Raw genomic sequence first — 25,996 nt, forward strand, 5'->3', positions numbered from 1 at the left:
GGAGGACGACGAAGACGAAGACTTACCTTTTTCACCTGGCTCCGCCTGAAGAAAGCCAAGTGTCGGCCGACATGTCGCAGCAAGTACCAGGTCATTTTTGAAGGCTACTAAGTCTAATTTTTGGAACCCCCACCACCTTAGGGTGGTAAACCCAACACCCAGGAAGGACCGTGCACTCCCACTCCCACTTCTGTGTGACATCTGCTGTTAATCATGTGTTTGCATGTTTTCATACCTTTTAATCATGTTGCTATAAAAAATAAAAACACACTTAAGTCAAAAACATACTCTGCTTTATTTTTAATTTCACATTACTTTTTGAAAATGATGGTATACAACTTGTAGAGATACATTTTATCTGGATAACTACAGACTGACCTTTCTTTGTTCAGTGGAGTTCAAGGACAGCAGTCAAAAGAATGTTCTCCAAAGTCACCTGATTGCTGATGTAATGTGTTAGTTTTGCATTGAATCCTTTGGTCTGCAGGAAGGCAACTCTGCCACGGTCTATCAGCAGTTTGCAGAGACGACCAATCTGCTTGCGTTCAGCTGCTGTCAGAAACCTGCAGATGAAGACATCATGATCAAACCAAAAATATTTGAAAAAAATGTCACACAATGAGTTACACTGCATATTACTTACAATTTATGTGCAATAAACACAAAATAATTTAAACTGAAATTTACAGAAGTCAGTCTAAACACTAATATGGAAATAAATTAAAATGCATTCATTAATTACTAAAAAGAGTTGTCACGATTGTTTCCAAACAGCTTCATTTAGTTTTGTGTGCTTGCATTTTTTCTTTTCAATGAATTAAATATTCAAAAAGTTCCAATGACCTGTCTGAACCCCATCTCTAGCCTCTTTAACCTTAATTTCCATCGGGGGGGGGGGGGGGTGCAACCATACCACTGATGCTGGCGCTGATCGCGGCCTTTAATCAAAATGCACTAGAATATTGCAAGGAAGATGCAGCAAGTCTTACTTTTTTAATTCAAATTTTTATTGAACTTTTCATTGGCTTGCTACACGACAATTTACTCCACATAAAGAAGGGCAGTATGTACAGATGCGTCAAAGGAATAGTTCTAATGACAGACTTAGCACTTCAAATAAAATAAATTAAACAAGAAAAAGAAGACAGGCAGCAAAAAAAACTAAGAAGATGAGTACAGGCGCGTGAGTCTGCACTCATACTCTCACATATGCACACTCACATACACACATACCCAATATGCTTCCACATATTCCATGTTACTGCGGCATACAATACCATGAGATCTAAAAACAAAAAATACAAAAACTGAATCCTAGTGGGGGTAATTTACCTTTAAGTAGTCCCATAACCTGTCCCACGGGGTTGCCCCCTCCCTCCCATCAGGATGCTTCATTTTCTGCAATTTGTCACTATCTTGCTATTTGGGCCATCTCGAAAGCTAAATAGTACAACCTGAGATCTGGGAGGCCCAGCCCTCCCTCCTCTTTATGTGCACACAACTTTCTCAGTTTGATTTGCGGTCTTCTTCCACACCACAAAAAATGTTTTATTACTTCATCCAGTTGTCTAAAAGTGGTGGATGGTATATTAATTGATAACATCATTGCCACATAATTAAACTGTGGGGCAGCTATCACTTTTATTATATTAATTTTAGTTTTCCCCACTTATCAAGGTTGGTTTTTAATCTTCTGGAGTAGGGGGTTAAAGTTTAGTGCCATTATTTTGTCTATATCCTCAGAAAGCTTGATGCCAAGATACTTCATCCCCTCCCGTACCCACCTAAAATTGAACTTCTCCATACATGAAATGCATGACCTGGAGAGAGGCATCACCTCAAGTTTACTCCAGCTGATGGAGTAGCCTGAGAATTTTGAAAAGGACGATTGTACCCATCAAATGTGGCAGAGAACTTAAAGGCTCAGATACCACTGCCAAACAATCATCTGCATATAATAATAGTTTATGTTCATTGCCTCCTCCCCGTACTCCTCTTATTCCAGGATGTGCCCTAACAGACACTACCAGGACCTCTAAGAATAGAATGAATAGAAACGGGCTCAATGAGAATCCCTGTCTAGTTCCTCGGGTCACATTAAAGAAGGGGGAGATTATTCCATGTGTCATCACTTCTGCTTTGGGTTCTTTATCCAGCATTTTTACCCATTTGATGAAGTTAGAGTGGAAGCCAAAATGAGATTAGGGTGGAGAACAGAAACTGCCACTCCACCCTTTCAAAGGCTTTCTCTGCATCCAAAGAAATGGCAGCTATAGGAACATTTTGGGATTGGCTCCGCTACATTAGGTGTAACAGGAGTCTGACATTATCGGTTGAAGTCCTATTCTTCATGAAGCCTGCCTGATCAGGGTGGATGATACTTGGTAAGACATATTTATTAAGAATTTTTACGCTTAAAGAATTCTTGGAATTTCCCGTCCAAGAAGTGTTTAAGTTTTTAATCCAGATAAGACTCTCTTTTATTGATAGCGGATTGTGCTATGAATTTTCCTCTGATAAATGCCTTTGAGGCTTCCCATGCAGTACTAATTTCTTCAGTGCTACCAATGTTGATCTCAAAAAAGGTTTTAGAGTCCTCTTCTATTTTCTTTCTGAAAGTAGAGTCAGACAATAACCCAATATTTAGTCTGCATCTACCTCTCCTTTCAGATTTTAGATTGCCTTGATAAATAGCTCAACTGGTGCATGATCTGTAAGGGAGATTGTCTTTATATTAGTCAGACACACTGACCGCTAGGGATGTACTTATTACAAAAAGCTCTATTCTGGAATAGGTTTTATGGCAGTGGGAGAAAAAAGTAAAATCCTTCACATTTGGGTTTGTCAACCTCCATATATCAAGTAGCCCCACATCTCTATTCAACATATGTGAGGCCTCTCTCCTCTCTGTCCTTATTCATGAGAGGAGGACTAAATGAATTGAATGGTCGCTAAAGGAAGGGTCGCTGGTTCGATCCTCGACCCCGGTGACCATGTCAAAGTGTCCTTGAGCAAGACATTGAAACTGTAATTGCTCCTGATGAGTAGTAGTAGTAATCCTTCCCTCCGCATCTCTAGTTTCTTTTAGTAAAATGAAACTTACATTCTTGTGGACCAGAATCATAACACCATTACATTTGTTTGAAAATGAACTATGAAATAAATGTCCCTCCCATCCCACTTTAAACTTCTCCCCCTCCAAACCTTGCATGCGAGTTTCCTGGATCATGACAATGTCTGCCTGATTATTTTTCAGAAATGATATTATCTTGCTCTTTTTAATAGGGCTACTGCGTCCATTTATGTTCCAAGAAATACATTTAACTGATCTGCTGGGTTAGGGTTAAGGTGTTTTCACCCTTCTAAATTAAAGATAAATAATAATATTGATAATAATGATGTCAAAAGGAAACAAAAGGAAGAAGGAGGACGATAAAATGTTTTTTAATGTCTATCTGCAGCTATTTGCAATAGATAATGTCATTTTCAGTACCTTATAGTAGTCACTTATTTGCCTGTACCTGCCTATTTTTGAAAACAAATAACACAAACCACAATGTAACAATGCAAAATGAACTTACACATAAAAATGAAACAAAAGTTGTCCAGCTGCTTTAAAGCAGCCAGTGTGCTGAGTGCTGGGCGCTCCTCGCCGTTGAAAGAGGAAAAAAGAAAATAAAAATTAAAAAGGAAAGAAAATGGGTAACCCGGAAAAGGTCCGTGGGATTAATGCCGCTCCCCTGGTAACCGGCTCGTTTGAATAAACGGCTCTCCTCGACCTGCACTGGGGTCCATTCAGTTCAGTACAAAACGCACACTCTTAAATTGGGTGTAAACAGCAGCTCACCTTGCTCACGTCATCTTAGTCCACAGTACAGCCTGGTCATTGCTCATTAATGACTTACTCCGCAGCCTCGACAGTGTTGCAACTCACGTATTTTCCTCTCCATTTAAGTGAAGCGTTGCAGTGAAGGCCAGCGTGTATCAGATATCCAGCTCATGTCATTTGCGCTTCACCGGTGTGAACGCTTTCCTCTTCTGCGCCAACTCTCTGGTCATGTCCGGGAACACAGACAGACGACATCCTCCCCAGACAAATCCTCGCTTTTCCTTACCTGCATTGATCACCTTGTCCCTCGCAGATTGCCTCAAAAAGCACATCGGCACCAGTCTTGGGGGCTGGTCTGTATCCGGCATCGGTGCCAGTTGTCTGTGCGCCCCCCATCTCCAACTTCCCGTCTGTTTCCATACCGAGGCCCTCCGCAAGAATCTTCTTAACCCAATTACGCAGTGTCCCATTAGTACCAAAGGTCTCTTTTAGTCCCACCAACCTCACATTATTTCGCCTGTTGTGGTTTTCAAGGGTTTGCACTCGGTTCCATAGTTGCTCCATCAGCTTATCCTTCCTCCCCTTGTCACTCAGCAGTCGCTCCGACGTCTCCTCCAGGTATGTGATGCCTCACCTGGCCTCTCCTGCATGGCGGCCACTGTATTATTCAACTCCACCATTGCTTGTTTGATAGACAATACGTCAGTTGCGACGCTCCGCAGCGTGTCGTTCATCTTTCATATTGATGTAAATAGCTTTTCAAAACTATCCAGCATGTTAATCATTAAGGAAAATTTAGTCACCCTCATGTTCCGGGCTTTTCCGGGTAGACCTGCGGGAAGACCTTTTGAAATATTTCGATGTCGCCATGTCTTTTAAGTCTTTTCTTGACAAAAAATATTGTGTTTGATCGATTAAAGTATTCGGGGTTAGCGTTGGGTTACTTAATTATGCACTTTTACATTAATAACTCAAAAAAGTAGCATGAAAGGAGGAGAGCTCCCCTAACTTGCGGCCATCTTGGATGCTGCACCCACGTGACTCTAGCAAATGTAGTTTTGACAGAAGGCACATCAATCTTAACATACTGGATGGAGCCTGACAGGAAGTGACAACCTCTTCAAACACTTGAGCTATGAAGATGTTTGTGTTTCAATTTTCTTTTGATTTAGCTTCAAAATAAGTTGTATTTTCTTTAACTTTATCATGACCATGGTATGTTTAAGTTGTTTATGTAATTAATTGATATCACGGTTAATGACAATTTGCATTATGTGATCTAATTGTTAAATAATATGATTTATGAATTTGACTACTGTGATTTGATTTATGAATTAAATATTTATAGGGCCTCAAAGAGGATTAGCGAAAGGCTGAATTTATGTCTTACAAACTATTTGTCTTTGTTTAGAACCATGGAAATCATCCTCACTACTTTCAAATTCAATTAACCTCATGACAATAAATACACCTTTTATTGTAACTCCTGTTAGTTCTTTGTTGCTCCAGTTTCAACCCACATATAGTAAAACCCTAACCTTAATGCCCTATACCTAACCCCCATGAAAATAGTTAAAAAGGTTGTAGGTCAAATACTTGCCCATTCCCTGCATCAGTTTCTTCTACTGGTTCATGTTCTTCATTGTCTGCTCTCTGACTGGTTGGTCGAAAGCCACATGTAGCCCAGCTGGACATTCGACAGAAAGCTGCAAACTCAGCAGCTCCAAGCCCTCGCTGCATGAAGAACTGCTGACCCACATAGTGACGCCATTCACAGCGATGATGACAGCACAGTGCCACTACCAGGCCCAGGACTGGATAAGGACCAGAGGATACACCAGGACAGTCCTCTGCACCTGGATCATCAGAGAGTTTGACACGTTTTCTTGGTGGTTCCTCTTGTAATCCTGATGTCTCCAACAAGCAGCGCAGGGTGAGATCTGATAACAAAAACAAAAGGAGTATTGCACTGACATATTTATCCCAAAAAACATTTTTTCCCATAAGCTCAACCCTTATGATGTTCAAATGAGGTGATGGCAAAACAAGTTGGCTCTCAATAAGCTGTGGACCCAATAAGAAGTAATGTTGCACAATAGGGTCCTTTTCTATCGATGTTTAGGTTTTGCCAACATTTAAAGATAAGAAATCTGATCTATAATCACTATCTGCCACTCAAACAGGCCCTCTGTACACCTGGTATTATGTACTTTCTATGATCAGTTTGCAATCTGGTAGGACTTTGTCATATATATTTACACCTAACAGACTTACATGTCTATAATGTCCATGTTGAGATCCCATTGTGCTCTCTCCCACTGAACCAAACATTAGATCATCATCTTTTGATGAATGTCTACAGAATCATTTCCAGTGGCAGGCCAGGCCATCACCTCATTTGCACGCGAGTTAAACCACAGAAACAATAGAAAAAAGAAGCAGATGCTCGGCATTTCTGGTCAAGGCTGGCAGGAGGTGATTTTCATGGCAACCTTCACGGGTTAATAGTGGGTGTCAAAACCTAGCATCAACCTTTAACTTTCATTTTGCAAATATCACTTCCAGTATGTATGAATGGCTCTTGCTGCCACCCCAATAAAAAGTGCTACCACCCTGAGTAGTTTCCACATCTATGGCATTGAGGATTGGACGCACATTTGCATTCACACTTTCACTCAATGAGGACAGAGTGGGTCCCTGAATCCCTCCAAAGTTGAGTTGGCACCTCAGATCACAATCTGTCCTCAAATCATCTCAGGTGCATTCACAATCAAACTTCCATATGATCAAGCACTATCAGATTCCATTCTTATCAAAAAAAAAAAGATAAACATTGTAGTCCAGCAGTAAATGACGCACTCGCCAATTGTGTGCCCAGGTAGCACTACAGCTTAAGATAGTACTAGCACTAGACCTAGTGTTCGCATTGCAGGTAAACTTAGACCTCAGCAGTGAATAGTAACACTGCAACAATTGTTAGCACTGAGGCTAATTTTTGCACAGCTATTAATGTTAGCAATATGGCTCAAGCTAACATGCAAATTTAAACACAGCAACGAGTGAGAAGATAAATTACAGTCCCACATCCATCAAACATTGTTGTGACTGGAACTGTAAAATCCGAGTTTGTGTTGAGAAGGTCACCTGCTCTCACCTGTCGCTGCTCCACATAAATGCTTCCCAACTCCAACTAGTGGTAGATGCTGTTTGAGCAGAGGGACTTTACCTGGAAAAGGCAGATATTTATTTGGCAGGCCCACAATCATACACACATGAGGATGCACACACGTCTCTTACTTAAATCCAGGTGCTGTATGTCGACCTGCAACCTCTCAAACTCTGCACCAGCATCCTGGTGTTTCCCATCCACCTAGATACAAGGGTATAGGGGAGACCTGCTTTATGTGAGATGAGAACACTTCACAGCCTGACTGACAAATACCAAATTAGCAAATCTTTGTCATCCAAAACCTTATAAATAAATAATCTGATACTTGTTCATAATGTAGATGTGATTGACTTATATGAAGCACTGTTGAAATTATTTCCTACCTCCCCAAAGCCTCCCTGTCTTTGCTGCTCAGGCTAAGAAAAAAGGGTGTGAGTGGGTGGATGAAGGTTGCCCTTCTCAGTAACTCTGTTCTAACTCTGCCCTCTAAGATGGACAATAATGGACACATTCTAGGTATCGGTGCTGGAACCCAGTCCTTCAGCTAATACTTCCATTATCTGAGGAGCAGGACTTGATCTTGTGGTCACCTGGTCTTTTCTATCGATGTTTAGGTTTTGCCAACATTTAAAGATAAGAAATAAAGTTCATAAAGCCTGAATTCACAAATCAGAATTTGCCTTGTTTTCTTGTTAGGGCCTGAGCCTGAAGGGCCCTATTATGCTTGCTCCACACACTCGCCACTTCAAAAGTTAATTTGACCCCCTAAACAAGCTCGAAAACTCACCAAATTTGGTACACACATCGGGTGCGGCGAAAAATACGACAATTAAAAAAATAAGAAGTGCTCTACTCAATAGCGCCATCTAGATACACATAAAACCACGCCACAGCCTGTAGGAATGTCCTACAGACATGGGACCAACACCTTTTTATTCGTCTCATCAAGACGGACAAATCATACACTCACACCCCTGACCTAACTCTAACAGGATGTCCACAATTTGGACACGAATGTCTAATTTCGGACAATTTTGCGCCCCAAACAAACGCTATCTCCTCCTAAGGTGTTCATGGTATCGCTTCCAAAACTTCATACATAACTCTCCAACCTCTGCTGATCAAAAGTTATTAAAATTTTTTATATAGCGTAAACGGTTTGGGTTTTATAATCCCTCAAAGTGGGGGAGACACTTTTTACACTTTTCACCTTTCAATGGAAACCAATGGGGCACCTGTCTGCTCTCATGCTACATACTCTCAAACACTCGCTTCTCACATGTCAACTAAATGTCCCACAGCCTCAAAATACACACCACTGTATTCCTGACAAAAATCCCTACAAAAATATGGTATCATGTTCCAATTTTGCCCAACATATGCAGAGCTATTTGATTTTGACACACTACAAATGTCACAATCCTCCTCTCTCTCCACTCTGACACAGACAGCAGAGAGCAGTGGGGGAGGGGTTCTTCAAGGGCCAGCTCTCAGCTCTGCTCTCACTCTAGCACAGATCAAAGACAGAGCAGTGGGGGAGGGGTTCTTAAAGGGCCAGCTCTCAGCTCTGCTCTCACTCTAGCACAGATCAGAGACAGAGCAGTGGGGGAGGGGTTCTTCAAGGGCCAGCTCTCAGCTCTGCTCTCACTCTAGCACAGATCAAAGACAGAGCAGTGGGGGAGGGGTTCTTAAAGGGCCAGCTCTCAGCTCTGCTCTCACTCTAGCACAGATCAGAGACAGAGCAGTGGGGGAGGGGTTCTTAAAGGGCCAGCTCTCAGCTCTGCTCTCCACTCTAGCACAGATCAAAGACAGAGCAGTGGGGGAGGGGTTCTTAAAGGGCCAGCTCTCAGCTCTGCTCTCACTCTAGAACAGATCAAAGACAGAGCAGTGGGGGAGGGGTTCTTAAAGGGCCAGCTCTCAGCTCTGCTCTCACTCTAGAACAGATCAGAGACAGAGCAGTGGGGGAGGGGTTCTTAAAGGGCCAGCTCTCAGCTCTGCTCTCACTCTAGCACAGATCAGAGACAGAGCAGTGGGGGAGGGGTTCTTAAAGGGCCAGCTCTCAGCTCTGCTCTCACTCTAGCACAGATCAGAGACAGAGCAGTGGGGGAGGGGTTCTTAAAGGGCCAGCTCTCAGCTCTGCTCTCACTCTCTGATCAGACTCAGGCTTCTATCTCCTAAACTACAAGGCCTCCACACTGGACCAAGACACCGTTGGATTCAGGCCGGTGTCAAGGATGCGGCCACAGGCCGCGCAGGGGCTCAGGCCCTAACAACGCTGCTTGCAGCTTTAATTTCTTTTCTTTTTTTTAAATTATGGGTAAGTTACCAACAAATCATCTTTTATACTCATCATCAAGTCTTCTTCCCTACCAGTCAGAATGATTCAGTTCCTGGTGTTTCAGATGTGCAGAGTAGACAAATATCCTTGCAATATAGACATTCATCCAAGTTCAAATCATGCCTTGAAGCGGGTGCTGCTGCGCTCAACCAACAGCAGCTGCAGGCACTCGCAGGTTGATGGGGGCTCACAGGTCTTCAGAGCCTCATGGATCCAGTGAGAGAGTTTCCCTCGGCCCGCTCCAAACTCCACAAAGCAACGCCCACGTCCCAGCAGCCCAAGCGCCTCTAGGTGACCTAGGATAGAGGACTACAGATACTTGACAAGTTAAAAATGACAACACTGCAGAGTACATTTCATAGAAAAGGTGTGAGACAGAAACGTTCAACAAATAGGGCCAGGGTCAGGATGGCTAGTGCAATTTTTAAATGCTCAGAGATGTTAGAAATTAATATTTTCATATGCTGTCTCATGCTTGTATCTTAATTTCTCTTCTTCTCTCTTCTGGTGCAGACAAAAAATGTTTAGGAATACAGTAATGAGTGTCTATGCTTTTTATCTCAAGCAGTTGTTGTCAACAGTCAAGGACAGATCACATAGGGATGAGCTATTGCAGACAGGTACTACCAGTCTGCATTGCGTGCAGAGTTGACGTGACTTATAACTGTTGTGCACTCTTGCCCTTCAACAGATAAAGACGCAGATGTAGGGAAGTGTGTGTGTGTTTGTGCCAGATAATTATGCTTCTCCACATATCATCTCAGCAATATTAGAGTATAAGGACATGACCAACCAATCAGAAGAGGGAACCACCCTGCAGAGAAGACGACCCACCTACATTTGAAACATTGTTTATCTATCTATAAAACACCGGGTCAGGGACAGAATCGCGTCTTTGTCAGACTTCATGAACTGACACACACTCTGTTGTGGCCAGGGACTGATAGACATGGATTCATCTTGCATTGTGCAAATAAATTCTCTTGATTCTACTCATTGGTCTCCTGCCTGTTTGTGGTTCCCAGCTCCAACCATCAAGGAACATGCTGGGCTGAGGTTGACTGAGGTCCTGTGGCCTAGCCCGACAGGGGACAGCAGCAGATTCCTTTAAGGGTGAAATACCCAGCACCCAAGGACAGTAGAGGACTTAGTTTTGCGTCCACATAAATTTTTTTTTGGAGTGCCAGAGTCTTTTTTTCATGGGGTCAATTTGGTTCAAAATTCAGGTGGCAATCTAGAAACAAAAGGAACACTAGATTGAACTCTACTACCCCAATAACCGTGTATAGTTGACCTTCAAAGAGATGCCGAACCTCTAAATGCTTGTTACTGAAGTAGAGAAAAATGACCAACGCCGAACCAGCTGTTTTTTTTTTTATTTGGCCACCCCAAGGGTTTGTAGTGGGCGGCGTGGCTCAGGGGTAGAGTGGCCGTCTAGCAACCGAAGGGTCGCTGGTTCGATCCTGGACCCCGGTGACCATGTCCAAGTGTCCTTGAGCAAGATAGTGGACCCATAACTGCTCCTGATGAGTAGGTTGGTGCCTTGCATGGCAGCTCCACCATCAGTGTGTGAGTGAACGGGTGAATGAGACGACACTGTAAAGAGCTTTGAGTGCCGCTAAGCTAGAAAAGCGTTATATAAAATTGAGTCCATTTACCATTTTAGTTGAAAATTTCTGAACTTTTCAGAATGGTGCTAGTTTTATTACTATTCCTTTTTTAAAGGTAACCAATCATTAGGGTCTCCCTGGCAACCAGAGGGAGGGGTAACATGTTTTTCCACATGTGTATTCTGAACTAAATATATCTGATGAAAAGATCATGAAAGATAAAGAAAAGTCAGGATGTGAGAGCAGATCAACACTGAATATAGATGGAGAGTTATTTTGATCAGTTCATTGACATCTCCAACGGATCATTACATGTACACAAAACTGCGTAGCTCAACAGCTGTTTCAGTGGCGTCATTTTTAAACCCGTTCATGTTACTGTGGCAGTCAGGACATTGTTTCTCTTCTGACAATTCCTTTCGCTTTCACTCCCTCTTGCTGTGTCGGGCTGAGCTGATAGTAATTACCGGTCAGGTATAATAGCGGTGTCTTTCTTTCTCTCCCTCTTTCACTGTTTTCTCTCACCATACTTCCAGGTCGGGGGGTTGTCTTGGCAGTGGCAGGCTGTGGCTGCTTTGCTCGCTGTGTATGCTATGTTCTTTGATGGTGTGGTAAGTTTCGTCCCTCTCATTTCCCCTTTGTAGCATTGGGATGAGTGTTCAGATGGCTAATTGTCATACCATAGGTAAATCCTGGTGGCCACTGAAGCTCTCTTGCATGCCTGTTTCCTCCTTGTGTGTGTGTGTGTGTGTGTGTGTGTGTGTGTGTGCGTGCGTGTGTGTGTGTGCATCCGGTCAGCTGACGGTCAAGAGGAAGCAAAAGCAACAGTCCTTGCCTGCTGCTGTTAGTGAACTGGCCAGCTGTTGTTTTATCTAGGCTGTTTTGTCTCCATGCTGTTTGTTTCAGAATCAGAGTCAGAAATCCTTTATTAATCCCTTCCGGGAAATTGGTGAAATTGTTTCCCACTGCTGTTGCTGCCGTTTGGCGTATGGAAGCTACAGCATGCCATCCACGCTGTTTGTGTGGCCCTCCACGGTGTCTCCATGTGGTGTATGGCCACGTAGAGCCTCATCTGACCTCTGTGCAGGTTGGATAACTGGATATTGAAAGACTTTTAAATAAATGAACGAATGAAGTGTAAGGTGAGTTATACGTTTGTTTTTCTTAAATGGTAATTTACTGCTGTTTTATTAACTGATTGAACCTATGTGTCCTTAAATATTTTGATTATTTAGGGTTCCCCTGGGTGAAATTTCCAGGGTGGCTTTGTTGGACAGTAAGACTTCATACTTACATTTGCACTCTTGTCTCACCACATCATGTATGATGGCAAACACCATTTGGTTGATGCTCGTGGTGGAGAAATAAACATAATGTAACTTACAAATAGATAGGGTGATAAGAAGCAAAACATCCACACTGGTCTATACTGATAAAGATACTGTTGTCATAGAAACATCACGTCTTTGTGCAGCATTTTTTTCAGTGTTGTGAAGGCATCCATCACCGCACTTCCACCCGCCTTACCACTACTTTTGCCTTTCAAAGTCGCCTCTGTCTGTCATGATTCACAAGATCGCAAAAAACCACCTTACATTGCTTCAAGCTATGTGCTTGTGTCCAAGCCACCAATTAGCAGCGCCTACAGAGGTTAGAGTAGAAGCTGCTATGCCATCAAATTAAGTGTGAAGAAGAACTTCTCAATGAAGGACATGTTTTAACTGTAGTTGTCAGTGTTTATGCGTTATTAACTAGTTATCCCAACATCCCTTTATCACTGATAATTTTTTATCGTGATGAACGCGCACGGTGCTTTTTGACCCTTTGGCCATGCCGTAGTTTGTGGAAAACCAGAACTGAAGGCACCACTCGTCACACACGCGAGATGCAGCCGCTTGCAGCTTGTAAACAAACAAACAAAAAAACAAAAAAAAACTGAGAGCAGATGGGCGTTAAGGTAGGACTAACATGGAAAAGAATACGTCAGTTTTAAATGGAAAGTTCAACTCAAAGTGTTGTGTTATGGGGTTCTGTGCATCAAAATAGGCTAGCAAGTGGTGACTATTAATGCGATCGATGCAAGTGAAAACCACACTCTCAGTAGAGCTTTACCTGCTGTGTCAGGTGTTTCCGGGCAGAGTCTCCATTTGTTGGGTTATTGAGTTCCTCCTGGAGAACAGGGTGAGACAGGAAGCTGTCCTCTAGGTCACACTGAAGTCCTACAACAACCACATGGACATGATCAACAGAAAGTCAGACAAAAGAAAGACAGACAGACAGACAAACTCACCTATTGACACAGTCTTCAGTTTGTCCACAAGATATTGTAACTGACTCCTGCTGAGTTCAGACAGACTCACCTGTAGACACAAATGTGATATTATTATTAGCATTATTATTTGATAGTTTGTTCAAACAACTATAAAGCAACTTGTCTCAAATGAAGGAAAGTCATCACATCTGGGTGATGATATTACACAGTCATAACATCTAAGGTCAATACATCATCCCTACTCTCACGTTTTGGTCATGACATCATCACAGCATCACCAGGAATTGTGCCTGGATGATAGCTATCTCTGACATGGATTTTATAAACATATAATACCTGAAGTGGGGAGAAGTGCAGTACTGCCGTTGTTCACATATTTTCCTGTATCAGCATCAGCAAATCAATGTTTTACACTCTGAGTTAAAGATTAGAATATATTGACTCCTAGGGAAAACCATTCGTAAAGCTATTAATCTTACACATGGCTTAGATGGATAAATGGATGAATGAATTCCATTTGTGTTATCACAAACTATTGAAAATACTTTGTTTTTTTCCTGTTTGCACCGTGGGTCTGAGAGGACTGAAATTTCATCTGTGCTGTATGTTGTGCATTCATAGTATATTTGACAAAAAAACGAGCACAGTAGCAGGGATCTCCCATGATGCACTGGGCTTCTCTCTCCTCCTGTCCTCCTTCCTGTCTCACAGCTGCAGGTCACAAATGGGACTTCTTCCTCTGAGTCTTGGTGCTTCTCACCTCCCAGATCCTTGACTGATGTTGCTGGAGGAGGAGGCTGCAGACCTGCAGAGCCTCAGGCTGACACCTCCTACCACTAGAAGTACTGGTACTAGTAGTACTACCACTAGTAGTACTGGTACTAATAATACGAGTACACCTTCCAGATCCTTGACTGATGCTGCTGGAGGAGGAGGCTGCAGACCTGCAGATCCTCAGGCTGACACCTCCGACCACTAGTAGTACTGGTACTAGTAGTACTACCACTTGTAGTACTGGTACTTGGGCGGCATGGCTCCGGGGTAGAGTGGCCGTCTAGCAACCAAAGGATCGCTGGTTCGATCCCCGACCCCGGTGACCATGTCCAAGTGTCCTTGAGCAAGATACTGAACCCATACTTGCTCCTGATGAGCAGGTTGGTGCCTTGCATGGCAGCTCCACTCATCAGTGAGTGAGTGAACGGGTGAATGAGACGACACTGTGAAGAGCTTGGAGTGCTCCTGAGGTAGAAAAGCGCTCTATAAAATTGAGTCCATTTACCATTTACTAATAATACTAGTACACCTCCCAGATCCTTGACTGATGCTGCTGGAGAAGGAGACTGCAGACCTGCAGAGCCTCAGGCTGACACCTCCTATCACTAGAAGTACTGGTACTAGTAGTACTACCACTAGTAGTACTGGGACTAGTAGTACTAGCATCAACATCTATCTACTAGTGGTCATGAAACTGTCAGCCTGAGACTGCAGCAGCAACAAGTTTATCTCAGTCTACAGCTTTGACCCCATGGACATTTATTGATTTATTCTCACTGTCACCAGAAATATATTTGAAATGTTTTAAATTGTGATTGTGCACAGATTGATGTGTGCTGAATTATGATTAATCATTACAAAATAGGTAATTCATTAAATACAAATTTTGATTAATTTCATCATTATAAATACAAGATGATACCTGTTGGAGCGTCTCGTCTCCATCAGTTGATCCAGCATTTATATCTTCCACATAGTAAACCTGCGGCCCAAAAACATTAAACCATACATTTCAGTTAGCTGTCACGGTTCTTCTGCAAAACATCAATTTCAAATTCAGGTTTGATGAAGATGGGACAATGACAACCACAGCTATAACAGAGCTTCTCAAATTTCTTTCTTTTCTTTTCATTCCCTTAGGTTACTACTATCTATAGTCCTTTTCATGTGGTAGAAATTCTTTATTGGGAATAAACCCTTGAGATGAACCATCTCGTTTTCAAGGGGGTCCATAACAGAGGTAGGTTGTTCCAATCAGAAGGAGCTTTGAACATAAAGGATTTTTTGAAGACTGATTTAGATGCAGATGGAACAACAACAAAAAAACTTGTGAACAATGTCTCAGTTGGTGTCTAGAGGTGAAATGATTCAGATATTCTTTTAAATAAAGTGGATAATCCGAGTAAACGCATTTGAAAATAAACCCTAACCAGTGCTGCTGTCATCTTACTGAAGGAGATGGTAAATTAAGAGTTTCATACATGATGCAATGATGAGTAGTGTATGGACAGCCAAGAGCAAATCTGCATAAACGATTATAAATTGTATTAAGTGGAAGAAGATTGACGTTAGGTGCGGTCTGATAAACAATGTCAGTATAATCCATAATTGGAAGTATGAGTTGAAGAACAAGTTTTTTTCTAATTGAAAACGTCCAACATCTTCTATTACAATACAGGACACCAGCACTGAAGTTAATCTTTCTTGAGATGTAATCAACATGACATTTAAAAGAGAGTTCAGAATCAAGCCATAGGCCAAGGTGTTTAATATGGTCAAGTCTTTGCAATTGTGTACAGTCAAGACAAGAAATAGACAGTGATTGGATTGAAGTTTTGATTGCCAAATTCTGTTTAGTCCCAAAGAGGTGTCTGCTATGTTGATTTATTTGTGCCCTACTCTCATTTCTGTTATTTATTATAAAGGCTGCACACGTTATTGTCTCACTTTCAGTAACATGTTTGTGCTTCAATAAACTGAAGGGGGAACTCCAACAACAATGATGCACTGAAAATGAGCTGCTGGAAAAACTCACAGGTTTGGGTTTCTCTCTGGAGTTACATTTCTTCAGATGTTTTTCCAATTTGTCTTCATTAACGGTGCTGGATAGAAACATATACGGGTAAGACAAACCACAAAATCTACTGCATGGGTTCTAAAAAGCAGGGTCGGGGGATCTCCAGGGATAATTTGTATTCAGTTGCATTCAAATGTTTGTTAAAATTGCCTGAACTGCAGCTCCTTATCGTCTTGCATGTTTAAAATGAGTACAAAAGTTTCCAGCTGCAGTATCTCAAATACCATCAACTCTTTTGTAATGTCACACTCACCATCACCAACCATGCAACATGTGTCAGTGATGATGCTAACGTGGTTGAGTTACAAAACTGTGTGTGACACCCACGGACACACAACACTCAGATTGACAATAAATTGCTAAGCGCTGGCGGAGGACTCACTGTCTGGGGTCGAGTGGACAAGTTACCCTCCTGCTGCCACCACCTTCTTCCTGAAACAGAAGATGATTTGTCACTTGCGTCATCAAAGAGATGAACAGATGCCACATATCTGAAGGCAAGGCAAGGTAAGGCAGGTTTCTTTGTGGCCTGTTTTCCCCACCAGTTTGTCTCCAGGCTTCATGGCATCATAACAACATCCTCTGCCCTCAGAGCCTCACATCGACTGAGGAGAAACTCCATAGAAAACCTTTAACAGGGAAAAATGGGAGAAACCTCAGGGTGAGGAGGGGAGGAGGATCCCTCACCAGGAGGGACAGACGTGCAGGAGATGTTGGTACAGACAAGAAAACAGTTTATAACACAGAATGGAGGAAACATGGAAATGTTAATAACAGCTGAAGAAGGAAGCTTCTGGAAGGGGAGGCAGGGAGAGCAAGCCAGCTTGATGGGGGACTGGATGGTAGACTGGTTCATGGGAGGGGAGGCAGGGAGAGCAAGCCAGCTTGATGGGGGACTGGATGGTAGACTGGTTCATGGGAGGGGAGGCAGGGAGAGCAAGCCAGCTTGATGGGGGACTGGATGGTAGACTGGTTCATGGGAGGGGAGGCAGGGAGAGCAAGCCAGCTTGATGGGGGACTGGATGGTAGACTGGTTCATGGGAGGGGAGGCAGGGAGAGCAAGCCAGCTTGATGGGGGACTGGATGGTAGACTGGTTCATGGGAGGGGAGGCAGGGAGAGCAAGCCAGCTTGATGGGGGACTGGATGGTAGACTGGTTCATGGGAGGGGAGGCAGGGAGAGCAAGCCAGCTTGATGGGGGACTGGATGGTAGACTGGTTCATGGAAGGGGAGGCAGGGAGAGCAAGCCAGCTTGATGGGGGACTGGATGGTAGACTGGTTCATGGGAGGGGAGGCAGGGAGAGCCCCACAAACTAACCGCCAGCTGTAAACTTACTTAGAAGACAAATTGTTAAGATCTGTCCAGTCCCCATTGTGTCATTAAAGCGTGTGCAATATATGTGTCACTGAGAGGTGCTCCTGGGTCATTCGGATTGGAGTCCAAGTGCCCTCTGCTGGATAAATCACGCAATTTCTCAGTGAACCCAAGCCAGACTCGACGCATGTCATTAGGAGAAATAAAGGTTTAACTCAGGCATCTAATCAGTGCAGACTGATCTGAGGCAGACTATAATCTGCCTTTCAAAGCAGTGACCTGACTAATCGGTTGAGCCGTATTCACCTATCAAATTTAATTTCATGTTGTTTAAGGTTGGTGTTTTTTTCTTGACGACAAGGTTGGTAAGCCCTAACACAGCTCTGAAAATTTACTGACTGAGTGAGTGGAAAAGCTGAAATGTGACTGTGCAGTATATACACTGCCTCCAGCATCTCCGAGCTCACCCCATGGCTAGTTCCCATACACCAGCATCAGGGCAGCCCAACAAAGATGGAGTCTCCAAGCACAGACTCCATGTGCCATCGTGGATGAGTAACACGCAAACAGTTTTATCAACAGGGTGTAAGTTTGACATCTATTTTTCAGTCTGAAACTGAATAATTGAAAGAATTCCATCACCCTTCCATCCATCCCTCCCTCCCTCCATGTTCCCCCTCTTCTCCTGTTGAGGGTGGTGGGGGTGGAGCCTATCCCAGCAGCCTTCCCCCTGGACAGGTCACCAGTCCATGGCAGGGCCAACACATAGAGACAGACAACCATTGGCTCTCCCAGCCACGCCTACGGTCAATTTAGAGTCTGGATTAACCTGGTCCCTCTTGATGTCTTTGGACTGTGGAGGAAGCTGGAGTACCAGAGAGAACCCAGCAGGAACAGGGAGAACATGGAGACTCACCCAGAAAGACCCCGTGCTGCAGCCGGGGCTCCACCCACAACCTTCTTGCTGGGGGGCCACAGTGACGACCACTGCTCCACCCTGCTGCCCTTCAACTGATGTTAACATATCTAATGTCAGCTTGCGACATGAAGACAATGAACTTTAAATACCAGTTGACAGTGGCAGTCCATGTCATACATACCAAGAATATCTTTATATGAATACATGGGTCAGAGCGTCCGTGGAGAACCAAATATTTACGTACAATCTTATTTTACAAATTCCTGAGAGCAACGTGGTCGACCCTGGTCAGTGTGACGTTCCTTCCTTTCCAATTATTCAGGGCTGAGCAGCGCTGCCTACAGGCAGCACAGTATCTTCACTGTATCTGACATGTTGGATTTACTCGATCACATCTTCTACCTGTCTGTTACGACGCTTCAGCAGTGACTATGAACTCACCATAGTTGCATGTTCTCCACAGAACTTTTTCCCTTTGGCCACGATCATTTTACAGAAACGGTTCTTTTTCTCCACGAAGAAGCTGCATCTACCGTGAAGGGGCGCAGCCATGTTGTCCACTGTGCTGCATTTAGTGCCCGATTGACTGTGGGAAACTTGTACATTTCGTCTTCACTGATGGTTGAGCTCCTCTTTCTTTTAAATGTTAAAATAAACCAAGAACAACATTTTGAATTGATTTTGATAATGATTTTAATCAGTTTATAATGGAATTTTTTCTGATTAAAAAAAAACATGATACCTTGATGTTGAACAAGAGTGAAAATTTCAAAAAGGGAAATTGTAGAAGTTGAAGTAAAAGTTGTGAAACAATTAACATGATTGTTAACGAGGTAATCAGATGGTGGAAGAAATAATTTGAGAAACTCCTCAATCCCACCAATACATATTCCATGGAGGAAACAGAGTTGGGGGAGTGCTGGGGGGGGGGGGGGGTCCAATCTCCAATCCCTGCGGCAGAAGTCGCCGAGCCAGTGAAACAACTTTGAGATTGGAAGAGCAACAGGGGTGGGTGAGATCCGCCCTGGGTATCTCAAGGCTCTGGATGTTGTGGGGCTGTCCTGGTTGACACGTCTCTGCAACATTGCGTGGACATCGGGGGTGGTGCCTTTGGAGTGGCAGACCAGGGTGGTGGTCCCCATCTTTAACAAAGGGGACCAGAAGGTGTGTTCCAACTATCAGGGTTCACACTCCTCAGCCTCCCTGGAAAGGTGTATGCCAGGGTGCTGGAGAGGAGGGTCAGGGTGATAGTCGAACCACAGATCAAGGAGGAGTAATGTGGTTTAGTCCCGGCCATGGAACCGTGGATCAGCTCTTCACCCTTGCTAGGGTGCTGGAGGGGGCCATGGGAGTTTGCCCAACCAGCGTAGCGCACATGTGCTTTGTGGATTTGGAGAAGGGTTATGACTGTGTTCCCAGGAGCACACTGTGTGTGTGTGTGTGTGTGGGGGGGGGGGGGGGGTTACTCCTGGGGTATGGGGTAGAATGGTCCCTTTGTAAGGGGCCATTCAGATTCTCTACACTGTAAACCCTAACAAGCTGAGTTAACTCAAAATGTTTTTTGCAAAAGATTACACAATACATTTTTAGTGATATTTTTAAAAGTTTTAAGTAAACATAAAATAAAAATTATACTTACAGTTGCCTTAAATCATCTTAAAATTAACGTATAATAATTAATATCCCACAACTTATAGTTTGGGAGCTATACACTCAAAACTGTCAATATTCCTCAACTAATAGTCCGTGGGAAATACACTCAAAATTCCGAGTCATTCTGATTGCAGCAGTGATATGTCATATAATCAACCAAAGCTTGACAGAAATGATGTGTCCTCAAGAATGGAAAAAGGCAACGATAACACTGCTGCCAAAGAATCCAAGACAGTCATTTTCTGGACCTAATAGTCGCCCGATAAGTCCATTGCCTGTCTTGAGTAAAATAATGGAGACTGGTTTGTGAACTAATTAAGACTTATTTTTCAGTGAATAATTTAACCACAGACTGCCAGCATACATATAGGGAAGGACACTCCACAGCGACTGCTCTAACTCAAATGACAGATGATTGGTTAATGAATACAGAACACAAGAAATTAATAGGAGCAGTTGTTAGATTTCACAGCAGCTTTTGATATCATTGATCATTCTACAATTCTACAACTCTACAATTCTACAATTTCATTTAGCAGACGCTTTTGTCCAAAGCGACGTACAACACAAGCAAGAATTCAGACTTAATTAAGGAAAAGCCCATAGGAAGCGCAAAAGTGCTTCAGTTGTGATTTGGTCACAGGTACTGCCATCTAGTGGCAGAAGAAGTGTCGCCCCCCCCCCTCTTTTTTTTTCTTTTTTTTTTTTGACAGACATACAACATCACCCAACCCAGTTAGTGCTACATAGTCACTAAGTGCTGGGTCTTGGACCCTCTGACTGATTCTACCACAGGACAAAGAGGAGCAGAGTCAGGTTAATCATCATAAAATATTAATATGAAAGTTGGAATGTTATGGTTTCTCAAAATCAGCAATATTATGGTTCAAAAGCTATTTAAAGCATAGAAAACAATGGGTTTATTTTAATGGTAGCTACTCCGATGAGAGGGAAGTCAGCTGTGGAGTGCCTCCAGGGAGCTGTTTAGGGCCTTTATTATATACAGTTTTTATGAATGATTTACTTGTATTAAAAAAGGCTAAGATATCAATGCATGCTGATGATTCTACCATTTGGTTGTCAGCACCTACATGCCAAGAGCTAAAAACATCCCTACAGCACAAAGTGCAATCTGTGGTTGAATGGATAAATAAAAATAAGTTGGTTCTTAATGTCTCTAAAATAAACAGTATTATATTCGGGACTACTCATACCCTAAAACAAAAGCCTGAATTGAATATTATGATGAATACTGTAGTAGTGGAACAGGTACAAGAAACAAAATTATTGGGTGCTGTGTTAGATAACAAATTGTCTGGGACTACACGTGTTGACAAGATGGTATCAAAGATGGGAAGTTGTTGTAAAAAGGTGTGCGCCATTCATGTCTCCAAATTGAATTAAACTAGTATTACAAGGGTTAGTATTATCAGTTCTGGACTATTGTTCGGTAGTCTGGTCCAAAATATCACAAGAAACATATGTCGCTTTGGACAAAAGCGTCTGCTAAATGAAATTGTAGAATTGTAGAAAGAAAATATTAAAAAGTTACAAATTGTACAAAACAGAGCAGCAAGAACAGCTCTGAATTGCAATTACAGAACAAATATCACAGCTATGTATCACGGTTTGGGCTGGTTATCAGTTAAAAAGAGATTCATGGATTCATTGCTAGTGTTCTTTAAAAATATTCTGATAACAAAAAAAACGTTAATTTTGAATACAAATAAAAATCTTAAACGGATAAACATGGCTATGCCACCAGACATGCGACTACAGGAAAATTTACACTACCCGAAACAAAAACAAACACAATAAAGCGAATGGTTATGTACAGAGCCATGCAAGAATGGAGCAAATTAAGATTCAAGATTCAAGAGATTTATTCGTCACGTGCGTAATTGTACATGTACAACAGCAGTGAAATGAAAATTGCAACACTTCGGCAACTGTGCAAGTAGCAAACAGCTAACTAAAATTATTTAAAACTAAATAAACATCTGGCAGCCCCTGACGCCCGGAACTGGGATTCAAGAGCTGACCAACCTCAAAAATATAATAATAATAAAAAAAAGACAATATACAAGGGAAAAAATTTACATAATAGAAAGGTAAAGAGAGAGAAAATAATAATATAATAATAAGAAGAAGAACTGTTCAAAATAAGTGGCAAGTTATAAACAATTTGCAGTGTGTAGGGGACCGAAAAACCAGATACAACAGGTGAGTAATAACGTGCAGAATGTGTTGTGTATGATTTGAGTGTCATTTGGTGTTTAAGGTCCGTATGGCCTGAGGGAAGGAGCTCCTTCTCGGCCTCTGAGAGTGATGCGTTCGGCGCACCGGATCACTCTATGGAGGGCTTTCCTGTCCTGGGAGCTGCAGCATCACACCAGGCAGTGATGCTTCCAGAGAGCACAGACGCTCCTGTGGCAGAGGAGAAGATTTCAGCAGCACAGTGGAGATCTTGAATTTCCTCAGCCGCCTGAGGTGATGCAAGCGCTGCCTTGCCTTCTTCACTAGGCTGGTGATGTGTGGAGACCTTGTCAGGTCCTCTGAGATGTGAACTCCAAGGTACCTGTAGCTACTCACTTTCTCCACCGGGGTCCCGTAGATCGTGAGTGGTGTGTAGTGGATCCTCTGCTTCTCCCTCCTGAAGTCCACCACCATCTCCTTGGTCTTTGAGACATTCAGGTCCAAGTTGTTGTCCTTACACCATGATGACGGCAGCTCCACCTCTTCCAGATAGGCTGCCTCGTTGTTCTTGGAGATCAGGCCTGCCACCACCGTGTCATCCACAAATTTCATGATGATGTTGGAGCTGTGAGAGGCTAAGCAGTCGTAGGTGTAAAGGGAGTAGAGCAGAGGACTCAGGACGCAGCCTTGGGGGGTGCCGGTGCTGAGGGTTCGGGGGCTGGAGATGCGGGTTCCAACCTTCACCACCTGTGGTCTGTCAGTCAGGAAGCTCTGAACCCAGGAGCAGAGAGAGGGGCTCAGCCTGAGCTTGGTGACCAGTCTGAGGGGAACTATAGGGTTAAACGCCGAACTGTAGTCAATGAACAGCAGGCACACATAATTCCCCTTGCCAGCGTCCAGGTGGGAGAGGGTGGAGTGGAGTACGTGGGAGATGGCGTCGTCAGTGCTCCTATTAGGCCGATAGGCGAACTGAAGGGGGTCTAATGAGCTGGGCAGAGATGAACAGATGAAGTCTTTGATGAGTCTCTCAAAGCACTTCATCACCACGGAGGTCAGTGCTACAGGGTGGTAGTCATTTAAGCAGGCGGGGTTGGTCTTCTTGGGTACCAGGATAATAGTGGACGTTTTGAAGCAAGTGGGGATGACAGAATGGGCCTGGGCCAGGTTGAAAATATAGGTGAACACAGGAGCGAGCTGGTCAGCGCATGATTTTAGCACCCGCCCGGGGATGCCATCTGGGCCGGCTGCTTTCCTGCTGTTCACTCGTCTCAGAGCTCTCCTCACATCGTGCTCTGAGACGGAGAGTGGGCGGTCCTCCTCGCCGGTGAGGTCGCCTGCTTCAATTGCACTCGCGCTAGCAGCAGTGCTAGCACTGTCGTGCTCACATTGCTGGCCTCGAAGCGTGCATAGAAGGTGTTTAAATCTTCCACCAGTGAGGAGTCCACGTCAGCCGAGGTGTGCATTCGTTCTCTATAGTCCGTGATTGTCCGAAGGCCTTGCCACATGCGTCTGCTGTCGCGGTCGCACACTTGAGCCTTCACTTTGTCCCTGTATCACCTCTTAGCTACTTTCAGCGCTTTTCTGAGCTTGTAGGACGCCGCTTTGTACGGTGACATGTCTCCAGAGCTGAGCCCTTCGTTGTAGGCAGCATTGCGTGCGTGCGTGCGTGCGTTCAGAGCCTCATGGATAGTTTTGTCAACCCACGGTTTCTGATTAGGAAAGACCTTAACAGTCACCACAGGAATTATATCATCTATCAGCTTGGAAATGTAGCACGTCACCACTTCCGTAAACACATTCACGTCATCAGAGCTCGCCCTGAACATGTCCCAGTCTACGTCACTCAGCGCGTCCTGCAGTGTGGCCTCTGATTGGGCATTCCAGCGTCTGACCTCTCGCGATACTGGAGGTTCCTGTCTCAGCCTTTGTTTATATTTTGGAATGAGGAAGATGGTGGCGTGGTCAGACTTACCAAAAGCTGGGAGAGAGGTGGCTTTGCAACCGTTCTTGAAAGGAGTGTGACTGTGATCCAGTGTATTTTCACCCGTGGTTGGACATGTAACGTGCTGGAAAAAGTTCGGCATAACCTGTTTGAGGTTCGCCTTATTAAAGTCACCAGCCATGATGAGGGCTGTGTTTGGCGTAGGGTTTGTTGATTGTATCATGTAATATGGTGAGAGCGGTGTCCGTGTCCACCTGTGGTGGAATATAAACGGCAATGGTGATGACCATAGAGAACTCCTGGGGCAGGTAGAAAGGGCGACAGAGGATCGCTAGGTGTTCAAGATTGGGCGAGCATGAGCGCGGCAGAACAGAGACATTCCTTGGATCACACCAGTTGTTATTGGTCATGAAACACACCCCACCACCTTTTGATTTGCCGGATTCCTTCATCCTGCCCATGCGAGACAATGAGAATGTTTCGGCTGATTGAACGGCATGATCTGGCACCTCCGGGGAGAGCCATGTCTCCGTGAAACAAAGGATGTTGCAGTTCCGCATGTCCCGTTGGAAGTGGATCCGGGCCCTGATGTCATCCAGCTTGTTATCCATGGATTGAACATTTGCAAGCAGGATACTGGGCAGGGGTGGACAGTGTGGTCCCGCTCGCAGCCTGTTTCTGACCCCGGCCTGTTTCCCTCTGTGTTTCTTCAGAAAACATTACACAAGAAGATAGTTAAAATCATTTTTAAGAACTTAGTCAAGAAACATCTTTTCACAATATAAATTTAATACTTACATGGCGAGTAAATAATATCTAAAGTATCAAAGGGTGAAAGAAGAGTACACTGTAAACAATTGTCCCGTAAATTAACAGTAAAATACTGGCAGCAGTGGTTCCAGTATTTTACTGTAGAAAGCAAACATCACCAGAAAAGATAACAGGTAGGCTATTTCAACTTACGTATTGTATGGTGATAGTGGATAGTACAAGTATACCCAACAGAAGAGTCCAGAAATGGCTTCTCGGCATGTGCCTCTTGAAATACTGTACTGTACCGTATGTTTACCGTTTATTCAAACATCACTCCCAAAATGCAATGCTATTAACGGTATGTTACAGTATTTTATGGGAAACAGTACAATGCCCAGAAATATTGCCCAGAATGCATTGTTTTCTGCAGTATATTACTGTTTTAAGTGAAAACAGTAGGGCTGCTAACGCAAGGCTGCTGCCCCCACCATCCGGACATGGTTAAGCAGAGGACGACAAGACGAGACGACAAGACGAGACGAGACGAGACGAGACAAGACTTCAGTTGAAAACCATTTTACTCAAATATTAAAATTGATGGCAGTACGATGGTGCAGTGATTCTTTTTATTCACCAACACCATGTCAGGTAGGTTAACTGGAGACTCCAGAATGATCACAGTTGGGAGAGGTTGTCCACATACAGAATGAACTGTTGAATTTGCATGTTGACTAGAACTGGTAGCAGAGACCAGGTCTCTCCTGGACTGCTTCTCTGCATGGCTCCCTGTCAGATTCAGAACAGAATTTAAAATTCTCCTTCTACCATCAAAGTCCTCAACAGTCAGGCTCCTTCATCCCTGACAGAGCTCCTAGTCCCCTATGATCCAGCTAGAACCCTTCACTCCCAGGATGCAGGGTTCCTGCTGGTTCCTAGAGTTCTAACAGTAGAATGGAGCAAGAGCCTTCAGCTATCAGGCTCCCCTCCTGTGGAACCGTCTCCCAGTTTCAGTCCAGGACCCAGACCCCCTCTCTAGGTTTAAGAGCAGACTTAAGACCTCCTTGTTGATCAGGCTTATAGTCAGGACTGCTTAGGCTGGCCCTTAGATCTGCTGCTCTAGGCTCAGACTGCTGGGATCTCCCATGATGCA

The 25,996-nt window shown here is 43.7% G+C and overlaps 1 protein-coding gene across 3 annotated transcripts; it reads right to left on the minus strand.

The window, feature by feature from the left end:
• Nucleotides 1–293: 293 nt before the first annotated feature.
• Nucleotides 294–18,871, minus strand: trmt13 (tRNA methyltransferase 13). Of its 3 annotated transcripts, none has more exons than XM_086224443.1 (11): nt 18,744–18,871; nt 16,452–16,501; nt 16,028–16,094; nt 14,915–14,974; nt 13,237–13,306; nt 13,059–13,165; nt 9,460–9,645; nt 7,127–7,199; nt 6,984–7,055; nt 5,430–5,769; nt 294–563 (listed from the first exon to the last, which is right to left on the minus strand). In XM_086224443.1, exons 1-11 carry the CDS (start codon nt 18,852–18,854, stop codon nt 389–391), a joined length of 1,311 nt encoding a protein of 436 aa, XP_086080569.1. In that variant the 5' UTR covers nt 18,855–18,871; the 3' UTR covers nt 294–388. The 3 variants fall into 3 exon arrangements, with proteins under 3 accessions (XP_086080569.1, XP_086080570.1, XP_086080571.1); XM_086224444.1 differs by lacking the exon at nt 18,744–18,871 and adding an exon at nt 16,612–16,677; XM_086224445.1 differs by lacking the exon at nt 294–563 and having other exon boundaries at nt 5,553–5,769; nt 6,974–7,055.
• Nucleotides 18,872–25,996: the final 7,125 nt, after the last annotated feature.

Source organism: Aulostomus chinensis, chromosome 14 (assembly GCF_037954235.1).
Source record: "Aulostomus chinensis isolate RoL2024-O1b breed Wild chromosome 14, RoL_Achi_v1.0, whole genome shotgun sequence".
NCBI lineage: Eukaryota > Metazoa > Chordata > Actinopteri > Syngnathiformes > Aulostomidae > Aulostomus > Aulostomus chinensis.